This window comes from Chiloscyllium plagiosum, chromosome 27, assembly GCF_004010195.1.
Source record: "Chiloscyllium plagiosum isolate BGI_BamShark_2017 chromosome 27, ASM401019v2, whole genome shotgun sequence".
NCBI classification, from domain to species: Eukaryota; Metazoa; Chordata; class Chondrichthyes; order Orectolobiformes; family Hemiscylliidae; genus Chiloscyllium; species Chiloscyllium plagiosum.
In genome coordinates this window covers 23,909,887-23,926,322 of record NC_057736.1, presented here as the reverse complement: position 1 = coordinate 23,926,322, position 16,436 = coordinate 23,909,887, and the positions used below count along the sequence as shown (strand labels likewise).

The following is a 16,436-nucleotide window of genomic DNA, read 5'->3' as shown; positions in this document are numbered from 1 at the left end:
TTGCCATTTATCAACCCAAACCAAAATGTCTTGCTCATACGGACATGGACTGAACTTAGTATTGGATGAATTGTGAATTATACTGAACATTGTGTAATGTTGAGTTAACATTCCCAGTTGTGACCTTAAAATGAAAGAAAGATCATTGACAATGCAGCTGAGGACACTACCCTGAGAAATTCCTGCAGAGATGATTGGCCTCTAACAAACAGAATAATCTTCCTTTCTGCTAGGTATCTAGGAATCCCCTCTGATTCCCAGTGACTGCAGTTTTTTCACGTTTTTTTAACGTTGTACGTGTTTAAATGCTGACTTGATGTCAAGGGCAGTCACTATCACCTCATGAGCGTTCAGCCCCTTTGTCCATTGGATCAAAGTTGTAATGAGATCACGAGCTGAGCAGGTCTTGTGGAACCCAAACTGAACATAAGTGAATGGGTTATTACTGTGTAAATGCTTCTTGATATCCCTGTCGATGATGTGCCTTCCATCACTTTGCTGTTGATTTTTTGACAGATGAGGCAGGAAATAGCCAGAGTAGACTTGGGCTGCTTTTTGCCTTTTCACAGGAAGGCAGACAGATTTAGTGAATGTAATTTTCCAAGAAGAATCCTAAATGAAAAATCATGTGCTTTCCTGTCGCTTCATGAATGATGACTAACCATTGGAACTATTTATCAGAAAGTAGTGAGATGTTTAACATTACTGTACAAAGCCTTTGCTTCAGTATTCCTTTGGAATCAGATTAGATTAGATTACTTACAGTGTGGAAACAGGCCCTTCAGCCCAACAAGTCCACACCGACCCGCCGAAGCGCAACCCACCCATACCCCTACATTTGCCCCTTACCTAATACAACGGGCAATTTAGCATGGCCAATTCACCTAACCTGCACATTTTTGGATTGTGGGAGGAAACCGGAGCACCCAGAGGAAACCCACGCAGCCACGGGGAGAATGTGCAAACTCCACACAGAGAGTCGCCTGAGGCGGGAGTTGAACCCGGGTCTCTGGCGCTGTGAGGCAGCAGTGCTAACCACTGTGCCACCGTGCCGTCCACGAATGTACTGATTGTAAACATTGCTGTGGTAAAAGTCAATCCTGTTAGCCTTCACAATGTCAATGCGCTGGATAAAAGAATCACACATTAAAGGGGGGTGCTTCAATCAATATTGTCTTTGCCTGTCCTTGATCCCCAAAATTTGTCTTTACGCCTCCCACCTTCCCTTCCCCACCCATTCCCAAAGGTCTTTATCCAATTCCCTTCTGAAATTTCCTATTGAATCTACTTCCACCCCCTTTTCCTGGCAGTGCATCCCAGGTCATAACGATTTGCTGCATAGAAGTGTATAATATTTCATGCAAAAACAATGCATAGATTAAAACTGGATATATTGCCAGGAAACCAATGCCAGATCTAAAATTATCTGACAAAGTTCCTGTGAAACCTTTGCAAATGTTTGATACTTTTGTGTTTGTTGAGGCAGTCGTAGCATGAATTTGGACTTCATCCAAAAATATAGGAGTGTCTGAAAAGTCCATTTGACCTACACTTGACCTATTTGTCAGGAAAAGTGGGCTTTGTCTTTCATAGCTGTTCATCAGTCAATGTGATCGATTGTAGTCACACCCAGAACCTCACTGTAGTTTCTTCCAAAAGCTCACTGTCTTCATCTGTTTCCTGAATTTCTTCCGAAGATTTTTGTCTCACCTAACAGAGACCAAAAAGACAAATCCAGTAAGAGATGACTCATGAATGATTCGATGAAGGAGCCAAACTAAGCTCATCACAACAATTAGGGTGAGAGAGAGAATGAAGAATAATTATACATTTTGAAGGATTTCCATCTTTCCTCAATATGATACTTGCTTCTTCTTGTTAAAAAAAGACGATTGAATATATATTAATTATAGAATATATACCACAAATTTAGAATTTTAGCTTCCCCCGAGGAACTTACAGATGCATACCCAGCCATGTTTTATGAGAAGATTTACATTCTTTAAGATAAGTGACACTCCTTTTTGAGGATTAAAGTGCTGCCAGGTGTGATTGAACAAACTGGTGTTATTTGACTCTTTCTCCCACTCCACCCGTGGGATCGTCAGAGAGGGAGTGGCAGCCATTTCTAGGATACTCCAGTCACGTGATATGCAATGGAGACAATGAATCTTTTTGTTCTGTATTAGGTGCCCGGTTATTTTCTCCATTTGAATAAATGTGTTTAGCACATTTATACAGGGTCATTTTATTAACATCTGATATATAACCTTATGGCTTTTTTCCCCCAAATGGAAAAAAGTTCATATGCATTTCAGGACAAATGGGGAAGAAAGGTATATTTTAACATTTTGATTTGATGTAAAATCACTGATATCCTCATGCAGCAATTAAAAATAAATTTATTTAAAACTGATAAACCACACTTCCTTTAATTTAGATAATTGCTGTAAACTGCCACATGGCTCATTCTACCAATTTGGTTTTTCCCGTCTTACATGAAGATAAAGTCATCTATGATTAAGATACTGACTTTTGTTACATGCCTTCATTGTCTCCTAATTTATTCTCTGCCCTGCAGCATTGCTAATATTAGGGGCAGCCTAGACATTATTCACATCCACTTGTTACTACTTATGCCACCCTATTTGCTTCATTGTTTGTATACTTTGTCCATTCCTGATTCACTCTGGGCATCATTCAAATAATTGCCTTATATTCTTTTATGTTTTGAGCCTACTTTTTCCCTCTTCCAAATCTCCAATTCCAATTAGTTTACAGCTCTCTCTACACCTCTAGCTGTTTGATTCAGCAAGACATTGGGAACAGCATGGATCATGTGAAGCCTGACCAGAACAGTTCCCTTTTACCCAATACTGGAGTCAATGTTCATGAAATTGAAACCCATTCCACTCCAACCATGAGCCATATATTTAATTCCTTAGTCTATTTTCCATATGCCAGTTCACCTATGGATCAGGAAAAAATCCTGACATTTTACCTTGCAGGTTCTTCTTTTTAATTTGATAGCATGGTGGCTCAATGGTTAGCATTGCTGCCTCACAGCACCAGGGACCTGGGTTCAATTAGAGCCTTGGGCGAGTGTCTGTGTGGAATTTGTAAGTTCTCCACATGTCTGCGTGGGTTTCCTCCAGGTGTTCTGGTTTCATCCCACAATCCAGAGATGTGCAGATTAGGTGGACTTGCCATGCTAAACTGCCCACAGTGTCCAGAAATGTGCAGACTAAGTGGATCAGCCATGGGAGATGCAGGGTTATAGGGATAGGGTAGTGGTCTAGGTGGTATGCTCTTTGGAGGGTTGGTGTGGACTCGATGGGCAGAATGGCCTGCTGGGGTGGCACGGTGGTTCAGTGGTTAGCACTGCTGCCTCACAGCACCAGGAAACAGGTTCGATTCCAGCCTCGGCTGACTATCTGTGTGGAGTTTGCATGTTCTCCTCGTGTCTGCGTGGGTTTCCTCTGGATGCTCTGGTTTTCTCCCACATTCCAAAGATGTGCACGTCAGGTGAATTGGTCATTCTAAACTGCCTGTAGTGTTAGGTGCATTAGTCAGAGGGAAACGGATTTGGGTGGGTTACTCATCTGAGGGTAGGTGTGGACTTGTTGGGCTGAAGTGCCTGTTTCCACACTGTAGGGAGTCTAATCTAATCTTGATGCAAATCCACATCTTAATATAGTTCCTAACAAATCAAATTCTCTCAGTGGAACCACCTTCCTTTGGTGTGAGTCCTGCACGAGGATGACCAAATCCCTCTGTGCTGCAGCTTTCAACAGTCTTTCTCAAGTAAATAACTTTCAGCTCCTCTCTTCTTCCTTCCAAACTACTTAACCTCACTAACTTCACCTTATTGACATGTATAAAATTCTTAAGGTGTTTGATGCGGGCAGGTTGCTTCCCCTTCAGTGAGAGACTAGGACCAGAGGGCATAATCTCAGAATAAGGAGTCATCCATTGAAGATAAAGATGAGGAGGAATGTCTCCTCTCAGAGGGTAGAGAACCTATGGAATTCTCTACTGCAGAGGGTTGTACAGGCTGGGTCATTAAAGACTATTGGTACTGTCACTAGGCTACTAATCCCGGGCAATATAATGGGGACATGAGTTCAAATCCCAACATGTCCAGTGAAATTCAGTTTTAGTCTTGGGCGGGGGCAAGGTAAAAGCCTAGTGGTATTATCACAGACTATTAACTCAGACCTAGGTAATGTTCTTTGGACCTGAGTTTGAATCCTACCAGGGCAGATGGTGGAATTTGAAAAAATAATTTAGAATTTAAGTATCTAATCATAACTATAAAACTGTTGCTGATTGTCAGTAAAAAAAACCCAGCTGGTTCAGAAATGTCCTTTCGGGAAGGAAATCTGTCATCCTTATCTGGTCTGGCGTACATGTGACTCCAGACCCAAAGCAATATGGTTAACTCTTAACTGGCCAACATTCCTCATGAATGAATAAAAAAAAATTCAAGGCTGATATAGATTTATAATCAGTAAAGGGGTAAGGAGTTATGGGAAAAGGCAGGAAAGTGAGGTTAAGGATTATTAGATCAGCTGAGATTACAGTGAAAGCAAGCAGACTTACAGAGTCATACAGCACAGAAACAGACCCTTTGGTCCAACTCATCTGCACTGACCAGACATCCCAAATTGACCTGGTCCCATTTGCCAGCATTTAGCCCATATCCCTCTAAATCCTTTCTATTCATACGCCCATCCAGATGTCTTACGAATGTTATAATTGTGACCCACCTTCACTACTTCCTCTGACAGCTTGTCCCATACAGGTGCCACCCTCTGCCTGAAAAAAGTTACTCCTCAGGCACTTCATAAATCTTTCCCCTCTCACTTTAACCCATATCCGTTTAGTTTTAGACTCCCCTACCTTAGGGAAAAAAAACCTTTGCTATTGACCCTATCCATACCCCTCAGATTTTATGAACCTCGATAAGGTCACTCCTCAGTTTTCAACACTTCGGGAGAAAAAAGCCCCAGGCTATTCAACCTCTCCCTGTTCCTGTTCTGTGTTCAAAGTAATGGACTGGGCCATTTAGTATTGAGATGAGGATACATTTTTTTCACCATAGTTCTGAACCTGTGGAATTCTCTGCCACAGAAAGTGGTTGGAGGCTAAAACACTGAATGTTTTCACGAAGAAGTCAGATATAATTCTTCAGGCTGAAAAGACCAAAGGGTATGGGGAGAAATTGGGAATGGGGTATTGAGCTCGATGATCAGCCATGATCATATTGAATGGTGGAGGAGACTCATAGGGCTGAATGGCCTACAATTGCTCCTATTTTCTACGCTTCTGTAGTGCCAAAGGCCACATCACCACTAATGATTGTATTGATAGGCCAATTTGTGGAAAATACAGACAGATCGACAGGCTTCAGTTAGGACAAATGTGTCATCACTCTTCAGCCAGATATCTGTCAAACCTATTATGTTGACACAATCTTTTACAATAAGTTCATAGATGAAGAAGGCCATGTTCACAGCTGAATGGGCGTTTCAAATGAAGATGTGTGCAAGGGTGTGATAGCTTATTCACTGGCAGGGTCCACAGGGTCAGGATAGGAGAGGGGAATTAGACCAGAAGATTAGTTGCTTAGGGGATGCTGGCAGGGATGGTGGAAGAAAGTATGTGATGGGCAATGAGGCTGGTATTGGAATGAGCCAGTACCAAGTGTCTCAATGAACCAGTTGAAGAATATCAAGAAAAGCAGAGGGAAGGTGTAGATATATCTAATAGGGAGTCAAGCCTGGTTTGGCGGAAAGACGGCCAGATGATTTAAAAATACTGAAGAACAACAGTAGGAAACTGGAAAGTACTGGAGGGTGGAGAAATGGAGAGAGGCACAATGATCAAAGAGTGTTTTGGAAAATGAATGGGAAAATAAGCTTAAAAGAAAGAGCAAAAGTGGAAATGCCAAAAAAAAGTTAAAATTTAGAGAAGGATTGACTCAATTCTTAGCTATAGTTTTGTTTATGAATGTTTAATATGTTAATATTTTGGTCTTAATTAATGACAATTTTCTTTATCCATTTGGTCTGTACTGTCTTTAGATCCATCTTATTAAGCATATTGTTGAAAAAGGTGTTTTATCAAGGTTGACCATAAAGAGAGAGCTGCAGGTAAGACATGCTAGGAAAAGGTCATATAATCAAATAAGTTCTTCTTAAGTGGAAGACTGGGCCATCTCATTTATTTTGAACAAGTAACCTAATTTAACATTAAACAATTCTATATTAATTTATACCCCCAACCAGTAGTGATCTACGGTAAAACATTTAGTATTGCAATAAATTGAAATAAACTCTCTTTATGATGTTAAGAGATATTAGTCTTTTAACAACCACAGAACTATTAATAAAAGGGAAATGTGAGGAGTGGGATTTTTGAATCACGATAACAGATGTCTAAATGTATCTAGGCTGCTTTTCAAAATCAAGAGAACCGCACTCCAAATGAATCAGACTGGAAGGTATTACTGTCTGGTTCTCTTACCTGTTTCCTGTCAGATTTAAGTGGCTTCTTCTTGATTCCTAATAAATTAACAGAGACGAAGAAACATCTGATAGACAGGAAAGTCTCCACACCAGTCAGCACCAGACTTGGAATCCACATTGCAAGAGTGGTATCCTGGGAGACAAAGTATTAGATTAAATGCTGTCTCCTGTGTAACAAAGGTTAACACTTTAGCTGAATTACAGCGGGCTGCAAAATAAAGTGTTGAGAGGTTGAAGTTGTGTGAATTAAGATTGACAGTATAAATGGTATCAGGCTTTCTTTCTTTTCTATCTTCCTCTTCCTTCTTGAGTCCGTGCCAACACATATTCCTGCATTTTCAACAGAAGTAAAGACTGGAAGATAAATTAACTAGATTAATATTTTTGACCTTCCCTCATTCTCTGCCTACTCCACCCCACTAAATCTGCTCTTACAGGATAGGAAGACAAATTTTGTTGCTGAGCTCTATGTATGTCTACACTATTAGGCAAATATAAGACACTTATTTAAGGGGATCACAAAAGTGTGACCCAAAAGCTCAGTTAAAGAGGGAGGCTTTATGGAGTATCTTAAAGAAATAAAGGTGGAAAGACTTAAGGAGTGAATTCTACAACTTAGGGCCTACAGCTGCACAGTCACCATGAGGAACAGGAATCCTGGCTGGCAATTGTTCTCATCTAATATGAAACACAGAGGCTAACCACAGCGCAGAACTATCCAGCAACAGTCTGCTCACCATGAGTCCTCAGCTCAGTATAAGGGGCATTTACTCAAAGTGGTTGAGGTCTGACTCACTGGCTAGAGAACCGATCCCAGCTGTTCCTTTTTGTGATGGCCTGCTGCTATTACATATCAGGGCACTTAAATGGGTTGGCTTTCCCTGGAATCATTGGCCGTGCCAGTGCGAGTGATAACAGCTGAACCTAAGGCCCAGGCTTAATAAAGCAGCCCTGCCTCCAGGCCAATGCTGGTAGATACACCCAAGACCCAGGCTTACTGAGGGAACCCAGCCCCCAGGTGAGTGATGGTGGGATGAGGGCTGCGTGGAGGGTAGTGAAGGAGGTCTGCAGGAAGGGCAGTGTTGGGATAGGCAGCTCTTGGTGGGCCTTCCCCTGATCTCCATCCTAATGCTTTGCTCTTTGAGTATCTTTCAATGAAGTTTGAAATCAAGCAGTAGCATTAGCTACCTACTTCTAGACCTCAGTTAGCAGTGAGGTGGGAAGTCTGTCCATGAACCAATCCCAATTTGGACTTTATTAAAGTAGAACAGGAAGGTGATAGGGCTCACACCCACCCCTTCCCATCCAACAGAATGCTCCCCCCCACCAAAACCTACTTGAGGGGAGGGCATCAAATACCACCCTGTTCCTCAGCACATCACTACGTCAGCTTCAAGATGAAAGCAGAATGGAACTTCGAGATATATTCAAATAAAATGAATTATCTCAATTGTTGTCATTCACTGATTTTCAGTGGAGAAGGCAGGAGGCAAAGCTCACACCATAATAGAGACAAAAACGTGATGATTAGAGATAATTGAGTTCATCAAGGTACAGCAGAAAACCAGATCACAACCAGCATTGAGACAGCAGCATTAAAGATAAGATACCTACCAGAAATATTCTCTAAACAGGTTTGCTATTTGTTCCTTTTCAGCTGTGATACATGAATCACAGCTCTCCCTTTATGTTTTGCAATTTCTTTGCCAATTATTTTATCACCTCTGCTTCCAAACACCCTCAACCCCACCAAGAATTAATTGTTTTGCAAAATGTAATGCAGAGTTTGCACAGTTGTAAAACCAAAAAGCCATTCTGCCACTCTCATTTGTCACCAGGTCACGTTTTTGCAGATTAACACCACCCACTAGGTGTCTGAGACAGATGACTTTCAGTAATGAAGATCACAAGAATACAAAATTATTTGTTGTAACAGCAACAACATTGTTGTATGTCTACATAGTGCCTTTCACATTGTCAGCTATATCTCCATTAAGAATGTTAAAAATCACACAACACCAGATTATCATCCAACAGCACTAATTTTCACAGCGCTGCACCTTCATCAGATCGTTCATTGAGAATGACATCTACTTGGTCATGAGTTTCTATGATGTGACTGAGCAGGCTTATTCCTAATCCACAGATCTCTGGATATTTCACAAAGTAGTGGGATTTGCAGTGCAGGATTTGCTTCTTTTTCTTTCCTTCTCTATCTCATTATTAAAGTGTTTGGACTCGAAACCGAATGCAGTTGATGGCCATGTGGTTGCCATTTCAAATGAAAGGTAGCAAGCTCTTCCCATTAAGATCATTCTACTGTATTTGAGCGAAACCCTCAGGATGTCTTTGAAGGGTTTTCCTTCTCCACCTTATGGGCGGCATGGTGGCAATGGGCGGCACGGTGGCACAGTGGTTAGCACTGCTGCCTCACAGCGTCAGAGACCTGGGTTCAATTCCCGCCTCAGGCGACTGACTGTGTGGAGTTTGCACGTTCTCCCCGTGTCTGCGTGGGTTTCCTCCGGGTGCTCCGGTTTCCTCCCACAGTCACAAAAGATGTGCAGGTTAGGTGAATTGGCCATGCTAAATTGCCCGTAGTGTTAGGTAAGGGGTAAATGTAAGGGTATGGGTGGGTCGCGCTTCGGCGGGGCGGTGTGGACTTGTTGGGCCGAAGGGCCTGTTTCCACACTGTAAGTAATCTAATCTAATCTAATCTAACCTCTGGAGCATGGGCTTCTTGATAATTGATAGAGAAAAAACAGGACAGGACAGAGGAGATGCTTTTCAGCCATTCAGACACCTTGTCCATCTATCAACATTGATTTTGCTGAAGTTTCACATGAACACTTTTCAAATGGGCTTGAAGGAGGACACAAGCATTAGCTCAATGGATTCAATAGGAAGACCGAAGAATGCAGCGTTGTTATTGCTGATGGAATTTTTTGAGTGCTTTTAACTGTTGCTGATAAAAGGTCCAATTTTCACTGCAGTACAGGACTGTCACGACTCACTGAGGGAATGTGTTAGAATTCCTGGAGTCACAGATGTTAAAGATTTTAAAAATATCAGAAATTCCTCAATTTACCTCTCTGTCCAACCCAGGTTGACAGAAAGCACAGACCTGGTTTCTGTACTTAACAAAAACTATTTATTGCAAGTAAACAGACAGTAGCTTTATGTAAACAATTATAGACCTCAGCATGTACCTCTATAAGTAAAACTCTAACCCCTGTTCACAGAAATAACTCTCATGCTATTTCTAAGTCATCCTTTTTCAGATACTTCCACAGAAGGTTTGAAAGAGGCACAGAACAGCTAGTTCACTTATAAAAAGTACTCTAACTTAATTAAAAGTCAGAGCTTACGGAAACAGCTGAAGGAAAGATAAGCTGATCTCGCCAGGCCTGAAGTGGCTTATTGCAGGGAACTAAACAGCTGTTCAGTTACCTGAGAACTAGTCACATGGTTGTTGGTAGGTGGAAAAAAATTAGTCATCAATAACTGGCCATTAGTATATAGACCAATTAGACCAAAGCTCTATCTGTACACAGACCCTCAGCTCAGGCTCATCTACAAACTACGCTTCAATTAGTGGTGTACAAACAGTTGTATAAACAATGCTTGCAATGAATGTCAGGTTACTTGTTTTCAAACACGTAACATTTCTCCAGCCACCCAAACAGTTCTTTTCTCATTTCTGTTTTTCTAATTGTGAACTGAAATTAAAAAAATCATCTTTACATGACGACAACTATTCTGTACACTTAACACTCACTGCTGCAGTCTGTGGAAGATTGATCCAGGGTGTTCTCATCAGCAGCAGCCTTTTAAAAGATACGGCTACCAAGGTATGGTGTATCCTAGAGTCTTTCCTTCAATATATCTGAAAGGCAGAAAACTTGCCTGACCAGATTGTGATTGATATGAGTTTTAGTAACATTTAAGATCAGGGGAAGCTTCTTGTATGCCAATTAAAAAGATCAAAGGTAACTTGTGAATCTGATGCTGAGTGGGTAACAAAACTGTAGTGACCTGCAAACTGTAGATCATGTATCCATGGTGATCAGTTTCATTTGGTATGGAGGTGCCTGAGATGCAAGAGTTTCCATTTAATTGCTACTTAGGGGTGGCATGGTGGCTCAGTGGTTAACACTGCTGCCTCACAGCACCAGGGTCCCAGATTCGATTCCAGCCTCGGGCTACTGTCTGTTTGGAGTGTGCACGTTCTCCCCGCGTCTGCATGGGTTTCCTTCGGGTGCTCCGGTTTCCTCCCACAGTCCAAAGATGTGCAGGTCAGGTGAATTGGCCATGCTAAATTGTCCATAGTGTTAGGTACATTAGTCAGAGGGAAATGGGTCTGGGTGGGTTACTCTTCGGAGGGTTGATGTGGACTTGTTGGGCCAAAGGGCCTGTTTCCACACAGTAGGGAATCTAATCTAATACTGACATGAGTGAGCACGTGATCTACACTGAGGTGAACAGGCACTGTCAGGATACTATAAGTAGAATGGGGTTATTGCACAGTCTTGCTTGATTATGGTTATGATCTTGGTGTCACCTGTTTCAGATTCCCACTTGTAGACATATCATCAGGATGCAATTCCAGGACTGTGATGAGACTTCTTGGACATCCAAGTCTTTGGAGCACAATTCACCGAGGATTGGGATTTACTGAGTCAAATGTTTTATCCAAGTCAATAAGTGAGGTGAAGAGTTTCTGGTGGTGTTCTTTTATTTCATCTTTCATGGGCCATGCAGGTCATTGACAAGACCAGTATTTGTTGCCCATCCTTAATTCCCCTTGAAATGATTGGCTTGCTTCACCATTTCAGTTAGCAGTTCAATATTAACTACTTGTTGCTGTGGGTCTGGAATCACATGTAGGTCAGTCTGGATAATAATGGCAGATTTCCTTCGCAAAAGGAACTGGGTGGATTTTTCCAACAATTGATGATAGTTGCTATGGTCACCATCACTATGAGTAGCTTTCAATTCTAGATTTACTAGTTGGCTTTCAATTCCATCAACTGTGATGGTGGGAGTTAAACTCATGTTCCCAGAGCTTGGTTCTCTGCATTACTAATTCAGCAAACCTACCACTCCATCAGTGTTATCACCATGGTGATTGTTATGATGCTCATAGAGATTAATAATTTAAAATATTACAGTTAAACTCCCTGAAGATGCTTGATTTTCAGTCTGTGATCTGAGGTTGCCAGGTGGTTAGAGTGGATGGGAAGACAAGTCAAAAGGTAAGATAGCGCTGAAGCAGCGACAGACTTCTAAGGATATATTTTCTGACTCTCGACAAAGTACATTCTCCCCGTGTCTGCGTGGGTTTCCTTCGGGTTCTCCGGTTTCCTCCCACAATCCAAAGATGTGCAGGTCAGGTGAATTGGCCATGCTAAATTGCCCACAGTGCTAGGTGCGTTAGTCAGGGGTAAATATAGGAAAGGGGAATGGGTTTGGGTGGGTTTCTCTTTGGAGGGGCAGTGTGGACTTGTTGGGCCGAAGGGCCTGTTTCCAGACTGTAGAAAATCTAATCTACTCTAATCAAAGATATGTGAGCACAAGCAGTCTTGAGCACCTTTTTTTAATAGTTGTCGTGGGACCCTGGTAAAACCTTTGCATTACCTGTTAAATCAAGTTTGTGGTTCCCACAATCAGCAGCTTGAGTGTTGCTCTCTGTTTTGTCTAGAATTGCTTTCTCTCACATTCCACTCTCACCAGCAACTCTGTGGTAGCCCCCAACACGACAGCCACCTGCTGCTCAGTGCCATTAACTGATTGCCAAATCTGTTCCTGACCAACTGGAGCATTAGGGTTATCAGGACAATGCAGCTTGTGTGGGGTAAGAACCCAGAGCTCATCCACTTCACTGAAATTCCAGTCCACTGAATCAATGCTTATTCACTGTTAGCTTCAGTTCATTTCTGACCTGGCTAAGTGTTGCTCCATAATGCTGAATGCAACAACAACATGGATATATTTCCTTAGGGTTTTGTATCGGCATATTATTTCCATTGGTTGGGATTTACATGGCTGGATTTTACGGCACGTCGGCTGTGTTTTTGGTGGGAAGTGGCACTTAAAATATACCAGGGTACATGTTTCTGTCTGCTCCCCCCTATCGCTGTAAACAGTTCCCAAGCCAATGGACTTGAATAATATGCTCCAACACTTCATTTGCACCCTCCATTCCTACAAAATACACTCCCACAATCTTTTCATAAGTTGTTAGATCAAATTATCTGATCAAAACATGCCTTGTATTGTTTAATTTAAAGTTGGAAAGTTCATATTACTGAATAATCCTAATGTTATAAACCAACTTGTTTTGAATTAATAAGCATCTTGTAGAAATTAAGCTACACATTTATTAGCAAATGCAAAATAGACATAGTCCACAGACTATCAACTTACATAGATTCTTGTAGGATCAAATGGACATTCATTTGTTATTTGTAAAACATCCTTGGTGGAGCTGAGATGACAAACTGTGAGAAGCGTTCTTCCACCATTGGCAATGGTGATTACAACAGAGACTCCCAGACCCAGCAGGCAGGCCATGGACATAAGGGAATTGAGCATACTACTTGCAAAGACAATGTATTGCTGCAGAATTAAACAAAAGAGATATTCTTTATTTTTTTCTCCATCTATATAAGAATTTATTAAAAGCAAACAAAAAAAACATTTCCTTTTCTTCTTGAATCAGTAACCTCAGGAAACCTCATTGATTGCAAAGGCATTTGTAAACAAAAACAATCTGACCTCCAAAAGCTTTTTACCCCAGACTTTCATCCCTGTTGTTAGCATCTGTACACTTGAGTCTATGCATCTAATCCCTTTCCCTCTAACATACCAACAGTGGCACAGTTATCACCATTGCACTCTGAAATTCTCATGTTAATTCTCATGTTAATTTGTTTTGCAACTTGTTACAAAACAAAACCTCAAAAACTACCACTTTGCTCCTCTACTAAGCCCCTCTTTGAACTTGTTCATTCAGCGTCCAATTCTCCCTTGTGAGGGCCAACTCCACTTTATGTTACATAAGTATGCTGCATTAGTAATAGTTTACTTTATGACTCCTACAACAGCTAGCAGTAAGAGTGACATTAATACACTAATAAATTTGGCAATTAAAATTAATAAATTCTTCTCACCAGTATTGTGCGAGACAGGTTCCCTGATAACACAATCACTGCAATTCCAGTACAAATAGTCTGAAAATACAAATTTTGAAATGAATTTAATCAGCATGTTTGTTAGTACCCTACAATGACAGCATTAAACAATTTATTGAACTGCACTAAAGCAATTACTGGGTAATTACAAAACAAAAGTGGGACAGAGTTAGTGGTGGCAGGGGTGAGGTGAACAGAATAACTTAAAAATTTCAAGTGGGACTCCAATTCAGTCACCTCTGGTTTTAACTTAGTGAGGGAAATCACTCTGTTCCCAGGAGACAATTTGAATATTTCAAACATATGTGAGATGTGCAGTCTCAACATGTTATCAGTTATGCTGGTTCACCCTGTTTCCCAGGAAACCTGGCTGCTAAAGTTACGGAAGGACTGTTTCCTGGCAAAGTTAATTAGCTTTATAGCAAGGTTTGTGCACCAGGAGAAGCTTCCTACCAGCCCACTGGCTTGTCTGTTTCTTTGCTTGCCATCAGATAGCCTTCATCCAAAGATGCCTTCTGATCAGAGCTCTGCCCCTACCCTGATTGTAGTTTCTATCAACAAATTTGAACTGCATCCATTATTTTTCTGATTAACATTCCAGTAATTAGTAACTGGGGGCAAAATACACCATTTGAAAGCATAAAGATATAGATTCAATTTTAAATAAGGCACAGGTTGGTGTTTGGAAAGCTGTCAACGAGTACCAGTATTCCTGAAATTGCAGACATGACGTTGGTCACAGAATATTCAACCAAACTGCCATTTTCTGGTGAAGTGACATGTCGCAGGACTGTGCCGTGGATAATCGCTCCAAGAATGAAGTTCAAATGACCAATTATAATTAAGGCAATTCCAATTTTCATCAGCTGCTTTCTATCCAATAGATTATCTGAAACACAAAGAAATTGAAATACCTGTGAAATGATCATTTCTCTCTTGATTAGAAACAATTTGATGTAGGGATTGTAGGAGTCAAATGGCCTCTTTTTTTTATTGTTCATTTCTAAGATGAGGGTGTTGCTGGCTGGTCAGCATTTTTTTTGCCCATCCCCAGTTGCCCCTTGAGAAGGTGGTGGTGAGCTGCCTTCTTGAACTCCTGCAATCCACCTGCTGTGGGATGACACACAATGCTATTAGGGAGAAAATTCCAGGATTTTGACCCAGCAACAGTGAAGGAACGGCAATATATTTCCAAGTCAGGGTGGTGAGTGGCTTGGAGGGGAAATTGAAGGTAGTGGTGTTCCTATATATCTGCTGCCCTTGTCCTTCTAGTTGGAAGTGGTCATGGGTTTCGAAGGTGCAGTTTGAGGATCTTTGATGAATTTCTACAGTGCATCTTGTAGATAATACACAGTGCTGCTGCTGAGCATCGGTGGTACAGGGAGTGGATGCTTGTGGATGTTGTGCCAATCAAGCAGACTGCTTTGTTCTGATGGTGTCTAGTTTCATACATATTCCTAAATGATCTTCCCCCATCACATGGTTAAATAATGAAGGTTGTATGTCATTTAATTAGAAGGTAACCCAGAGAGTAATGCTGAAGTTTAATTTCATCAACTGCCTTCATTTGGGATCCCAGACTGAAAAGGAATGCTATTCTTTGCAACCACTATCAGGTTTCAGCAGCTCATTATACTTATTGGGAAGGAAAATAAACTTGTTTCCAAAATGATCACTTTTGATTTGATCTATGTGGGATCATAATATTTATTCTAGATGAGGAAGACCATTTGTCCTGTTTTCCTTCATTTATCCAAAATAAAAGCTGACACTACACCCTCCGTGCCTTCCACCATGCTCTTAAAAAGCTTGCCTCTATAATTTCTATTGAAACTTTATTCTAAGTGTAAATTATTCTACAGGTAGAGAAACATTTGCTAAACTGAGACCTATGTTTGTTCTTCACTAGTTTAAATCTAAAAGGTGTGTACAAAAAATTCATTAAGCCATTAACGACAGCTCTCCCTGCAGTTATGGATGTATCTATATATACCATATGTAGAAGGTTTGAGCTGCTCGGACTATTCCACTACAGTGATGAATACTTGAATAAAAATTACTAAACAAATTTTAAAATGACCAAGGATATTAATAGAATAACCAGTGAGAAAGACTATCCTACACATTCATGTTTCTATGGCGAAACCTTTACTCAAAAAGTAGAGAATAGCTTTTAAATGAATAACATTTGAGACATTGAAGTTCACTCACACTTCACATTTCACTGTCGCAGACTTGCCAATTTAGGAACTGTTCCTGTTAACTCTGTCCCCAGAAATATTGGAATAAGGAGTCAACATACAAGTGCAGACATGACAAACTGAGAAGCCACCTTCTATGGTGTGCTATTCTAAGACTCTTAAAAAGTGGGTTTGCACCAGAGTGAGCTTGACTTCTGCATCAAATAGATAGTAAGTAATAGATTTCTTGGCACATTTGTCAGGGATTGATTTTTACCCAAGATCGACCATTTCCTCTTGTCTCCAGCCAGTGATGGGGGTTCATCAAGTTCAAACCCTCACAGTGAGGACAGCATTTCAGAAAAAAATGTCTTTACAGATACTTGGCTAGTGCTGGATATATTTTACTCTAGGTGGGTAGTTGATAGATTTATGACTGAATTTCTGCCCATTTGCTAAACTAACTTTAGACATCGGAACCTTGAACAGATACACCTGATCTCCAAATATTCAATTTAAATATAGTCAGTTCTGCT

The 16,436-nt window shown here is 40.9% G+C and overlaps 1 protein-coding gene across 2 annotated transcripts in view; it reads right to left on the bottom strand.

Annotated features, from left to right (window-relative positions):
* Window positions 1–984: 984 nt before the first annotated feature.
* LOC122563654 (keratinocyte-associated protein 3-like) overlaps window positions 985–16,436 on the bottom strand; it is a 34,955-nt gene continuing 19,503 nt past the window's right edge. The window contains exons 2-6 of one of the 2 annotated variants that reach the window (XM_043717674.1): window positions 14,425–14,609; window positions 13,700–13,759; window positions 12,954–13,145; window positions 6,529–6,663; window positions 985–1,710 (exon numbers count right to left, since the gene is read on the bottom strand). In XM_043717674.1, the coding sequence (XP_043573609.1) occupies window positions 1,624–1,710; window positions 6,529–6,663; window positions 12,954–13,145; window positions 13,700–13,759; window positions 14,425–14,609 (659 nt within the window). In that variant the 3' untranslated portion in view covers window positions 985–1,623. Of the gene's footprint in view, window positions 1,711–6,528; window positions 6,664–12,953; window positions 13,146–13,699; window positions 13,760–14,424; window positions 14,610–14,634; window positions 14,755–16,436 lie in introns of those variants that run through there. The other variant, XM_043717675.1, reaches the window with a different exon arrangement.